Source organism: Pristiophorus japonicus, chromosome 11 (assembly GCF_044704955.1).
Source record: "Pristiophorus japonicus isolate sPriJap1 chromosome 11, sPriJap1.hap1, whole genome shotgun sequence".
In the NCBI taxonomy this organism is placed as follows: domain Eukaryota; kingdom Metazoa; phylum Chordata; class Chondrichthyes; family Pristiophoridae; genus Pristiophorus; species Pristiophorus japonicus.
In genome coordinates, this window is record NC_091987.1 from 178,772,624 (window position 1) to 178,786,123 (window position 13,500).

The 13,500-nt window shown below is 58.3% G+C and overlaps 1 protein-coding gene across 4 annotated transcripts in view; it reads right to left on the reverse strand.

The window, feature by feature from the left end:
- Nucleotides 1-6,657: 6,657 nt before the first annotated feature.
- Nucleotides 6,658-13,500, reverse strand: part of LOC139275886 (microtubule-actin cross-linking factor 1-like) — a 40,009-nt gene continuing 33,166 nt past the window's right edge. For 3 of the 4 annotated variants that reach the window (XM_070893102.1, XM_070893100.1, XM_070893104.1), the window contains one exon: nt 9,192-10,406. In XM_070893102.1, the coding sequence (XP_070749203.1) occupies nt 10,002-10,406 (405 nt within the window). In that variant the 3' untranslated portion in view covers nt 9,192-10,001. Of the gene's footprint in view, nt 8,229-9,191; nt 10,407-13,500 lie in introns of those variants that run through there. The other variant, XM_070893103.1, reaches the window with a different exon arrangement.

Sequence of the window (13,500 nt, forward strand, 5' to 3'; positions counted from 1 at the left end):
CTTTTTCCCAAAAACTAACTTGCAATCTTGAAACAGATTTTAACACTTTGGCAGCATTAAATGTGAACTCTTGATGGCTAATTATCCCTCATTTAGGGTCACTGTCCACGATTATCTTGGCCACCTCCTGTCTGTAGAGCAAGGTCCCTTACAAAGTAACCTTCGCAGGGTCACTTAATTGTTGGTTTCTGGTAGCATTCGTAATCAAATGGCTCTGGGTCCGGTCCATTGGCTCGGCCTACCCTTTCTGCATCCATGCTCCAAGGTATGCTTTTTTTAAATTTCAAAATATACTTTATACATATAAAAATTTGCACAATACATTGGAAAGTAGTTCAGTACATTTGGATGCGGTCAGCAATTCCATACGTTACATTTCTTTACTTTACATTTCAAGGTACGATTCATACAATCCAGGATACATTGTGGTACGCTCATCAAGTTACAATACCTATGTCACCATATGGTGCACAGTGAGGGTACAGTCACATTTGTTTCCAACATGCATTAAGCAACAGAACTTGCATTATACATGGCACTACATAGGTGTTTGCTGATCATGGTGCTCTATGTATACAAAAGGTTTACCATTGCAGCTCGAGGGGACTTTTATACTGATTCCAGCCCCTGGGTTTACCGTGCCGGAAAGGCTTTAAACTGTGGATGCTATTTTTAACAATGTAACCCCTTAATGTAAATGAATATGTGAATGTTCCTGTATCTTTTCAGACAGAAACCCGTTGAAGGTGTGAATGTCTTTCTCCTGATGCTCTGATGATGCCATGGTCTGGTGATTTAGATCGATGGCAGATATCCTGTATCATTGTCTCTCATGATGTCTGATGGTTTGGCTGCAATGTATTAACCCTTTCCTGCCCAGCTCTTTTTACAGGCTATAATGCAATTCTAGATTTTTTTAAATTTAATAGTCCAATTTTTACTGTTGGGGGGAAGGAACGGATCTCACAGTGGTGAGCCGCCTTCTTGAACCGTTGCAGTCCGTGTGGTGAAGGAACTCCCACAGTGCTGTTAGGGAGGGAGTTCCAGCATTTTGACCCAGCGACGATGAAGGAACTGCGATATATTTCCAAGTCAGGATGGTGTGTGATATGGAGGGTAATCTGGAGGTGTTGTTCCATTGCGCCTGCTACCCTTGTCCTTCTAGGTGGTAGAAGTCGAGGGTTTGGGAGGTGCTGCCAAAGAATCCTTCGAGAATTGCTGCAGTGCATCCTGTAGATGGTACACACTACAGACACGGTGCGCCGGTGGTGGAGGGAGAGAATGTTGAAGGTGGTGGATGGGGTGCCAATCAAGTGGGCTGCTTTGTCCTGTACGGTGTCGAGCTTCTTTAGTGTTGTTGGAGCTGCAACCATCCAGGCAAGTGGAGAGTATTCCATCACAATCCTGACTTGTGCCTTGTAGATGGTGGAAAGGCTTTGGGGAGTCAGGAGGTGAGACACTCGTCACAGAATACCCAGCATCTGTCCTGCTCTTGTTCCCACAGTATTTGTGGCTGGTCCAGTTAAGTTTCTGGTCAATGGTGAGCCCCCAGGATGTTGATGGTGGAGGATTCAGCGATGGTAATGCCGTTGAATGGTGCGGTGGTTAGACTCTCGCTTGTTGGAGATAGTCATTGCCTGGCACTTGTGTGGCGCGAATGTTACTTGCCACTTATCAGCCCAAGCCAGAATGTCATCCATGCATGTGGGCATGGACTGCTTCATTATCCGAGGAGTTACGAATGGCACTGAACATGGCAATCATCAGCAAACAGCTGCACTTCTGACCTTATGATGGTGCGAAGGTCATTGACGAAGCAGCTGAAGATGGTTGGGCCTAGGACACTGCCCTGAGGAACTCCTGCAATGATGTCCTGGGGCCGTGAAGATTGACCTCCAACCACCACAACCATCTTCCTTTGTGCTGGGTCTGACTCCAGCCAATGGAAAATTTTCCCTCTGATTCCCCGATTAACACAAACCCCCTCCCCTCCCCCGCACCGTCCCCTCCCCCGCACCGACCCCTCACCCGCACCGACCCCTCCCCCGCACCGTCCCCTCCCCCGCACCGTCCCCTCCCCCGCACCGACCCCTCCCCCGCACCGTCCCCTCCCCCGCACCGACCCCTCACCCGCACCGACCCCTCCCCCGCACCGACCCCTCTCCCGCACCGAACCCTCCCCCGCACCGACGCCTCCCCCGCACCGAACCCTCCCCCGCACCGACCCCTCCCCCGCACCGAACCCTCCCCCGCACCGACCCCTCCCCCGCACCGAACCCTCCCCCGCACCGACCCCTCCCCCGCACCGACCCCTCCCCCGCACCGACCCCTCCCCCGCACCGACCCCTCCCCCGCACCGACCCCTCCCCCGCACCGTCCCCTCCCCCGCACCGTCCCCTCCCCCGCACCGTCCCCTCCCCCGCACCGACCCTTCCCCGCACCGACCCCTCACCCGCACCGACCCCTCCCCCGCACCGTCCCCTCCCCCGCACCGTCCCCTCCCCCGCACCGTCCCCTCCCCCGCACCGACCCCTCACCCGCACCGACCCCTCCCCCGCACCGACCCCTCTCCCGCACCGAACCCTCCCCCGCACCGACGCCTCCCCCGCACCGAACCCTCCCCCGCACCGTCCCCTCCCCCGCACCGACCCCTCCCCCGCACCGACCCCTCCCCCGCACCGTCCCCTCCCCCGCACCGACCCCTCCCCCGCACCGAACCCTCCCCCGCACCGACCCCTCCCCCGCACCGACCCCTCCCCCGCACCGTCCCCTCCCCCGCACCGTCCCCTCCCCCGCACCGACCCCTCACCCGCACCGACCCCTCCCCCGCACCGAACCCTCTCCCGCACCGAACCCTCCCCCGCACCGACGCCTCCCCCGCACCGACCCCTCCCCCGCACCGAACCCTCCCCCGCACCGACCCCTCCCCCGCACCGAACCCTCCCCCGCACCGACGCCTCCCCCGCACCGACCCCTCCCCCGCACCGAACCCTCCCCCGCACCGACCCCTCCCCCGCACCGACCCCTCCCCCGCACCGACCCCGCCCCCGCACCGACCCCTCCCCCGCACCGAACCCTCCCCCGCACCGACCCCTCACCCGCACCGAACCCTCCCCCGCACCGACCCCGCCCCCGCACCGACCCCTCCCCCGCACCGAACCCTCCCCCGCACCGACCCCTCCCCCGCACCGACCCCTCCCCCGCACCGACCCCTCCCCCGCACCGACCCCTCCCCCGCACCGACCCCGCCCCCGCACCGACCCCTCCCCCGCACCGACCCCGCCCCCGCACCGACCCCTCCCCCGCACCGAACCCTCCCCCGCACCGACCCCTCCCCCGCACCGACCCCTCCCCCGCACCGAACCCTCCCCCGCACCGACCCCGCCCCCGCACCGACCCCTCCCCCGCACCGACCCCGCCCCCGCACCGACCCCTCCCCCGCACCGAACCCTCCCCCGCACCGACCCCTCACCCGCACCGAACCCTCCCCCGCACCGACCCCGCCCCCGCACCGACCCCTCCCCCGCACCGAACCCTCCCCCGCACCGACCCCTCCCCCGCACCGAACCCTCCCCCGCACCGACCCCTCCCCCGCACCGACCCCTCCCCCGCACCGAACCCTCCCCCGCACCGACCCCTCCCCCGCACCGAACCCTCCCCCGCACCGACCCCTCCCCCGCACCGACCCCTCCCCCGCACCGACCCCTCCCCCGCACCGAACCCTCCCCCGCACCGACCCCTCCCCCGCACCGACCCCTCCCCCGCACCGAACCCTCCCCCGCACCGACCCCTCCCCCGCACCGAACCCTCCCCCGCACCGACCCCTCCCCCGCACCGACCTCTCCCCCGCACCGACCTCTCCCCCGCACCGACCTCTCACCCGCACCGACCCCTCCCCCGCACCGACCCCTCCCCCGCACCGACCCCTCCCCCGCACCGACCCCTCCCCCGCACCGACCCCTCCCCCGCACCGACCTCTCCCCCGCACCGACCTCTCCCCCGCACCGACCCCTCCCCCGCACCGAACCCTCCCCCGCACCGACCCCTCCCCCGCACCGACCCCTCCCCCGCACCGACCCCTCCCCCGCACCGAACCCTCCCCCGCACCGACCTCTCCCCCGCACCGAACCCTCCCCCGCACCGACCCCTCCCCCGCACCGACCCCTCCCCCGCACCGACCCCTCCCCCGCACCGGCCCCTCCCCTCCCCTGCACCGGCCCCTCCCCTCCCCCGCACCGACCCCTCCCCCGCACCGACCTCGCCCCCGCACCGACCTCTCCCCTACCCCGCACCGACCCCTCCCCCGCACTGAACCCTCCCCCGCACCGACCCCTCCCCCGCACCGAACCCTCCCCCGCACCGACCCCCCCTCCCCCTCCCCCGCACCGACCCCTCCCCCGCACCGAACCCTCCCCCGCACCGACCCCCCCTCCCCCTCCCCCGCACCGACCTCGCCCCCGCACCGACCTCTCCCCTACCCCGCACCGACCCCTCCCCCGCACTGAACCCTCCCCCGCACCGACCCCTCCCCCGCACCGAACCCTCCCCCGCACCGACCCCCCCTCCCCCTCCCCCGCACCGACCCCCCCTCCCCCTCCCCCACAATGACCCCTCCCCTCCCTCTCCCCCTCTCCCCCTCTCCTCCCCTGCACCGACCTATCCCCTCCCCCTCCCCTTCCCCACACTGACCCCTCCCCTCCCCCGCACTGACCCCTCCCCTCCCCCACACGGACCCCTCCCCCACACCGACCCCTCCCCTCCCCCTCCCCCGCACCGAACTCTCCCCTCCCCCTGCCCGCACCGACACCTCCCCTCCCCCGCACTGACCTCTCCCCCGCACCAACCCCTCCCTTCCCCCGCACCGACCCCACCCCTGCACCGAACTCTCCCCTCCCCCACACCGACCCCTCCCCTCCCCCTCCCCCTCCCCCGCACCGAACTCTCCCCTCCCCCTGCCCGCACCGACACCTCCCCTCCCCCGCACTGACCTCTCCCCCGCACCAACCCCTCCCTTCCCCCGCACCGACCCCTCCCCTGCACCGAACTCTCCCCTCCCCCACACCGACCCCTCCCCTCCCCCGCACCGACACCTCCCCTCCCCTTCCCCACACCGACCCCTCCCCTCCCCCACGCCGACCCCTCCCCTCCCCCACACCGACCCCTCCCCTCCCCCTCCCCCTCCCCCGCACCGAACTCTCCCCTCCCCCTGCCCGCACCGACACCTCCCCTCCCCCACACTGACCTCTCCCCCGCACCAACCCCTCCCTTCCCCCGCACCGACCCCTCCCCTGCACCGAACTCTCCCCTCCCCCACACCGACCCCTCCCCTCCCCCGCACCGACACCTCCCCTCCCCTTCCCCACACCGACCCCTCCCCTCCCCCACACCGACCCCTCCCCTCCCCCACGCCGACCCCTCCCCTCCCCCACGCCGACCCCTCCCCTCCCCCACACCGAACTCTCCCCTCCTCCACACCGAACTCTCCCCTCCCTGTACCACCCCTCCCCTCCTCACCCCCACACCGACCCCACCCCTCCCCGCACCGACCCTTCCCCCACACCGACCCCACCCCTCCCCCACCCTTCCCCTGCACCGACCCCTCCCCTCTCCCACACCGACACCTCCCCTCCCCCGCACAGACCCTTCCCCTCCCCCGCCCAGACCTTTCCCCCGCTCCGGCCCCTTCCCCCACACCAAAACTCCCCCACACCGACCCCTCCCCCGCACCGACCCTCCCCTCCCCTCCCCCACACAGACCTCTCCCCTCCCCCACACAGACCCCTCCCCTCCCCCACACAGACCCCTCCCCTTCCCCACACCGACCCCTCCCCTCCCCCACGCCGACCCCTCCACTCCCCTCCCCTCCCCCACACCGAACTCTCCCCTCCCCCACACCGAACTCTCCCCTCCCTGCACCACCCCTCCCCTCCACTCCCCCACACCGACACCACCCCTCCCCGCACCGACCCTTCCCCCACACCGACCCCACCCCTCCCCCACCCTTCCCCTGCACCGACCCCTCCCCTCCCCCACACCGAACTCTCCCCTCCCCCACACCGAACTCTCCCCTCCCTGCACCACCCCTCCCCTCCACTCCCCCACACCGACCCCACCCCTCCCCCACCCTTCCCCTGCACCGACCCCTCCCCTCCCCCACACCGAACTCTCCCCTCCCCCACACCGAACTCTCCCCTCCCTGCACCACCCCTCCCCTCCACTCCCCCACACCGACACCACCCCTCCCCGCACCGACCCTTCCCCCACACCGACCCCACCCCTCCCCCACCCTTCCCCTGCACCGACCCCTCCCCTCCCCCACACCGACCCCACCTCTCCCCCGCACCGACCCCTCCCCTCCCCCGCACAGACCCTTCCCCTCCCCTGCCCAGACCTTTCCCCCGCTCCGGCCCCTTCCCCCACACCAAAACTCCCCCACACCGACCCCTCCCCCACACCGAGCTCTCCCCTCCCCCACACCAACTCCTCCCCACACCGTAGACCCCTGGCTGCCCCCGGTGCTGGTCAAGCGGACAGGGGTCAGTGGGGTTACTCTCGGGGCCAGAACACCAGGAGAAGAAAATAACTAAAAGCTGCCGGATTAATAAAAACATACAATATAAACAATGAATTCAAGCAGTATATTCAATTGTATCTCCTTTTATTTAACAGGTTCATCAGGCTGCGAATTGTGTTATTACCTCTGTTCAGCTGCAATGGACAGTTATTGTCCTGCCACTGCACGACAATTGTGTTATTTTGCTTTAAGTGCCTCTTCCGACTCACTTTCCAACAATGAGTTGTTTCAGTAACTGAGGCTGCCGATTGTGACTTGTTCTGTGGACCAATGCTGCCCTCTGCTGTTCCCTGTGTGAATCACAGCCACCTCTGCTCCTATTGTCCTTTTCCCCATTTGTTTCCCCCACCTCCTGATGCACAGGCCCTTGTGACAGGAATGAGCTCCCATACCTCACTCATGTGTGATCCTGGACCGTGACTAGTGACGGACTTTGTTCCAGTGAGAGAGGCATCGAACTTAGCCCAACCCTCACTCAATACCCACACACGCATGCACATAATGTCCATATACCTGCACAGTCGCATGTGCACACACTCACTCCGCAAAGAAAGAACTTGCATTTATATAGCACCTTCCACGACCTCACATGTTTCCAAAGTGTTTACAGCCAATGACGATGTTTGTAGTGTGGTCACTGTTGTAATGTAGGAAACACGGCAGACAATTTATACAATGCGATTTATTCTTTAATTTGTTCACAGGATATGGCCGTCATGGATGGTGCTTTCACCCAGCGACAGGAGCAACCTCTCCTGCCCGACAGGGCTTTAGTAACATGCTGCCCTGAATCGACACCATATCATTATGTGATCCGAATATCAAAACTCTCCTGTACAAGACAAGACGACCAGCAGACAAACCCAGCAGTCATTTTCTGTACAGTAAGATCCCACAACCTTCAATGAGATCCATAACTAACCAATCTGCTTTAGTGAGATTGGTTGAGGGAGGAATGTTGCCAGGACACCGAGGAGAACTCCATGGTCTTCTCCAAAGAGTATTATGGTATATTTAACGTCTACCTGAACTAGTGGAACAAGCGGGTAGGACCTCCGATTAACAGTCGGATCTAAAGGATGACACCCGGGGCGTGGCGTGGGTTTGGTGCCACTTTCCTGCTCCTCTCCGTATGTTAGAGTCAGCACCTTGCGGAGAGGGGCAGAGGGACATGGGACCAAACTAGCTGATCTTCCGTTATCCATTTCTGACAAAGGGCTCTCCCCACAAACGGGAACCTCACTTTCCCCTCTCCAGGCACCGACTGACTTGCTGTGTATTGACAGCAATCTTCTCTTCCTTTATTCCTGCTACGCTGCACATTTTGGGGATAAATGTGTCCGTTTTATGTTCCGAGTCTAGCTATTTGTCTCGTGTTGTCTCAATGAGAGGAACTGTCTGTGTTATTTGCAAAAATTAAATCTTGGTTCATTTTTAAAGGCAGTACAGTGTTTCACAGCTGGGGGCGCTGTGGTGCTGCTGAGCCCACGGTTGGAGATCTGGTTACAGGAGCCTGTCTCGGAGGAGGGCAGTCAGTCCCACTCGCTGTCTCTCACTGTGACCGGGGTCTCATCTTCAGCAGGTCCCGCAGATGGGTCACGTAGCACCGTGTTAGTCTCACCAGGGTGACGAACTGCTGCCTCAAATCAGTAAACTGTGGACAGGAGCACAACAGTCACACGTCAGTGACAAACAAAGACCTCCACATACCCAAAGCACTTTAAACCAATGAAGAGTTTTGCAAATATAGTAACTGTTGCAATGTAGGAAACATGGCAGCCACACAGCAAGCTCCCACAAACAGCAATGTGATAATGACCGGATAATCTGTTTTAGTGATGTTGATTGAGGGATAAATATTGGCCAGGACACCGGGAATAACTCCCCTGCTCTTCTTCAAATAAGTGCCATGGGATCTTTTACGCCCGCCTGAGAGAGCAGACATCTCGGTTTAATGTCTCATCTGAAAGACAGCACCTCCGTCAGTACAACGCTCCCTCAGCACTGCACTGGGAGTGTCAGCCTAGATGATGTGCTCAAGTCCCTGGAGTGAGATTTGAACCCACAACCTTCTGGCTCAGAGAGGAGAGAGTTACTGAGCCACGGCTGACACAGCAGACAAGTGGAGAGAATGACACAAGATGGAAGGAGGACACCATTCCAGCCCATGCAGCTTACTCTATCAATCACCTCTACACAGGCCCACTCAAACCATTCCAGCCTCCCCCTGCCCCGAGATTCACTCTTGTTTCCTTTTACGCCCTGTGGGATTGTCAATATCTTTGTTCAACATTATCGCTTTAGATATCAGCCAATGCTCAATCCGGTCATTATCACATTGCTGTTTGTGGGAGCTTGCTGTGCGCAAATTGGCTGCCACATTCCCAACATTACAACAGTGACTACACTCCAAAAGTACTTCATTGGCTGTAAAGTGCTTTGGGACGTCCTGAGGTGGTGAGAGGCGCTATATAAATGCAAGTCTTTCCTTCTTTCTTTGAAAACACTGACCTACTGGAGCACAGGTTCCACGGGCACCAGCGGACACCCGGACCTCAACCAAGCCACAATTCTTCTCTTGTCAGCCGAGATTACGTCTAGACAAGGCAAGTCCTGTCCTCATCAGTCACACACAGGCATTTTCCACCAGGGGTCAACAGAGAGCAGCCAGGCACAGGGACCCTGGCAGTTTCGTGCCTACGGCCCAGGGACACTGAAACCAACCAGCGACCAGCCCGAGATCAGCGATGACCGTGCTCCACACTGAGCTGCGATTCCAGCTGGTTTAACTCCAGCCATATCCAGCACACATTGAGAAGGCATATTGCATCCTTGGCTTTATTAATAGAGGCACAGAGTATAAAAGCAAGGAGGTTACGCCAAACCTCTATAAATCGCTGGTTCGGCCCCAGCTGGAATATTGTGGCCAATTCTGGGCACCACACTTTAGGAAGAATGTCAAGGCCTTGCAGAGGGTGCAGAGGAGGTTTACTAGAATAGTTCCAGAGATGAGCAACGTCCATTATGTGGAGAGGTTGGAGAAGCAGGGATTGTTCTCCTTTGAGCAGAGAAGATTACAGGGAGACTTGAGAGAGAAGTTTTTATAGAATAAATAAGGAAAACTGTTTCCACTGGCTGTAAGTTCAGTAACCAGAGAACGCAGATTTAAGATAATTGGCAAAAGCAGAGTTGAGATGAAGACAATTATATTTACGCAGCGAGTTATGACCGGGAACGTACTGCCTGAAAGGTTGGTGGAAGCAGATTCAATCGTAACTTTCAGAATGGAATTGGATATACACTTGATAAGGAAACATTTACAGGGCTATGGGGAAAGAACAGGGGGAGTGGGACTAATTGGATCACTCTTTCACAGAGCTGGCACAGGCACGATGGGCCGAATGACCTCCCTCTGTGCTGTACGATTCTATGACATTTTACCACGTGTATGAAAGCTGTATCCGTGTGGGTTTCTCAGTATGGGTTTGGGGTCTCGGGTACGTGTCAGACACCCAGTGAAATCCCCCAAATATATCTGATGCTGGGTTTTAGGCCCATCCTCGGGCAGAGAACCGAGACCTTTCCAATGCCTGCCCACACCCGCTCGCTGGGGACACTGGGCGACAGGAAGAGGTAAATGGTCCGTGGCCGAGAGTGGATCCCCTTCACCATGGACAACACACAAACCAAAATCATCCAAAGAGAGTGTGGTGGACGTTACCTCCTGATGGATGGAGCCCGGGAAGGTGCTGGGCAGCTGGGATTTCACTCCAGCCAGACACTGGTCCTGTTTGACGTTTGCTTTGAACGAGGCCATCTGAAGCTCGATTTGCTGCAATGAAAGAATCAGAATATAAAGCATTGGGCGGGGACCTGACGGAATCACCAATAAAGGAGTTTAGTGGTTTGAACCTGGGACATAGGGGGATTCCACTGGGGAGGGGAGAGCGATTCAACTGGGAACCTTATTTGCCTCTGCCTACCCTGGGCACTGAGGCTAATTGAAATGCCCTCAGAACATAAGAACATAAGAAATAGGAGCCAGAGTCGGCCATTTGGCCCCTCGAGCCTGCTCCGCCATTTAATAAGATCACGGCTCACCTGATCCTGGACTCAGCTCCACTTCCCTGCCCGCTCCCCATAACCCTTTACTCCCTTATCGCTCAAAAATCTATCTATCTCCACCTTAAATATATTCAATGACCCAGCCTCCACAGCTCTCTGGGGCAGATAATTCCACAGATTCATGATTCTCTGAGAGAAGAAATTCCTCCTCATCTCAGTTTTAAATGGGCGGCCCCTTATTCTGAAACTATGCCCCCTAGTTCTAGATTCCCCCATGAGGGGAAACATCCTCTCTGCATCTACCCTGTCAAGCCCCCTCGGAATCTTATACGTTTCAATTAGATCACCTCTCATTCTTCTAAACTCCAATGAGTATAGGCCCAACCTGCTCAACCTTTCTTCATAAAACTGTAAAGTCCTGTCCCCTCAGTACAGATTTACACGAGGCATGTAGTGAAGTCAAGATCACTCTGGACCTGCACTTTTATTTCACAGCTCTGGAATGCTGCACTTGCCTGAGACCTGTCCTTATATACCTGTCTCTTGCAAGTGCACCCCTGGTGGTAAGGTATGCTGGTGGTTGCAGGTCATATCTTATTACAGTCATGTATAGCATGTTAGGATATACTTATATATAATAATGTAAGATACATGACATCACCCTCCCCCAAGGTCTTATTGTCTTTATAGGTTCAGTCTCTCAGGTGGTCTACGCTCTCGCGTGGAGCGTCTAAGTTGTGGTTCAATTGTTTGCCTTGGTGTCTGTTTTTTTTTGGGTGTGATTGCTGGTATCTCTCTTGGGCTGTCTGTTTCGATTGGTGTGATTATTGTTGACTCGCCTGGGCTGTCTGTTGGGATTGCCCTTTCCTCAGGTTGTTCCCCCTGTCTGTCCACCAGGTGTGGTGCGAGTTCCACATTGTAGTCTGCCTCTGGTTCCGCAGTGTTGTTGGTAAATCTGCTTTTGACTTGGTCTACATGCCTCCGGCAGGTTTTGCCATTGTCCATTTGTACGACCAGTAGCCTGTTTCCTTCCTTGCCCGTTACTGTCCCTGCAAGCCATTTGGGACCCCTGCCATAGTTTAGTACAAACACTTTGTCCCCTATCTCATTCCATCTCCCCCTCGAATTTCTGTCATGGTACTCAGTCAGCTTACGGCGCTTTGCCTCAACGATTTTGTGCATGACTGGGAGGATTAATGAGAGACTTGTTATTAAAGTCCTTTTCATCAACAGTAGTGCGGGGGGTTCCCAGTCAATGAATGCGGACAAGATCTGTATGCCAGCAGCAGTTGAGACAGGCGACCCTGCAGCGTGGGACCTTGGATTTTAAGCATGCCTTGTTTAATGATTTGCACTGCTCTCTCTACCTGGCTGTTGGAGGCCGGCTTGAACGGTGCCGTTTTGACGTGATTTATGCCGTGGTCAATTATAAAATCTTGGAATTCTGCGCTGGTGAAGCACGGACCATTGTCACTGACCAATATGTCAGGGATTCCGTGCGTTGCAAACATGGTTGCGAGGCTCTCCACAGTGGTGGAGGTTGTGCTCGAGTTTAAAATGGTGCATTCGATCCACTTTGAAAATGCATCTACAACTACGAGGAATATTTTGCCCATGAATGGGCCCGCATAGTCTACGTGCATCCGCGACCACGGTTTGGTAGGCCTGGGCCAGGGGCTCAGGGGAGCCTCCCTGGGGGCATTGCTGAGTTGGGCACAAATGGAACCTTCGGACGCAGAGCTCCAAGTCCGTGTCAATACCAGGCCACCAGATGTGGGATTTGGCTATGGCCTCCATGAGAACGATCCCCGGGTGTTCGCGGTGGAGCTCCCAGACAAATGCCTCTCTGCCTTGCAGAGGCATGACTACTCGGCTGCCCCACATCAGGCAGTCTGCTTGTAGTGATAGCCCATGCATGCGCCTGTGAAAGAGTTTTCATTCCTTGGGGCAGGCATCGCGAACCTCTGCCCAGTCACCGGTTAGGACACATCTTTTTACTGAGGATAACGTGGGGTCGCTGGTCGTCCAGGCTCTGATTTGGCGAGCCATCATGGGCGAACCTGTGGACTCAAAGGCATTGATTGCCATGACTATCTCACAGTCCTGTTCGTCAGACCCTTCCGTGGTCACCAGGGGTAGCCTGCTGAGTGCGTCGGCACAGTTGTCTGTGCCTGGTCTGTGCCTTATGGTATAGTCGTAGGACGCCAGCATGAGTGCCCACCGTTGAATTCGCACCGAGGCGTTGGCGTTTATTGCCTTGCTCTCGGATAGGAGGGATGTGAGGGACTTGTGCTCGGTTTCTAACGCGAACTTGGCCCCGAAAAGGTATTGGTGCATCTTTTTGACACCGTACACGCACGCGAGCGCCTCCTTCTCTACCATTCCGTACCCGCGCTCCACCCGCAAAAGTGACCTGGAGGCATAAGATATGGGTTGTAATTTGCCCGCACTATTGACATGTTGTAAAACGCACCCGACCCCATACGCTGACACATCGCATGTGGGAACTAGCTTTTTACCTGGATCAAAGAAAGTCAAAACACTGTTGGAACACAGAAGGTTGCGTGCCTTATTGAAGGCACGTTCCTGGGTGCCCCCCCAAAACCAATCGCACCCCTTCCTGAGTAGCACGTGGAGAGGCTCCAGCAGCGTGCTTAAGTTCTGCATAAAGTTCCCAAAGTAATTGAGTAGCCCGAGAAAGGCGCGCAGTTCTGAGACATTCCGGGGCCTGGGTGCCAGGCGAATTGCCTCTGTTTTGGACTCTGTTGGGCGGATTCTATCAGCGGCAATTCTTCTGCCCAAAAATTCAACCTCGGGTGCGAGAAACAGGCACTTGGATTTCTTGACTCGTAGGCCTACCC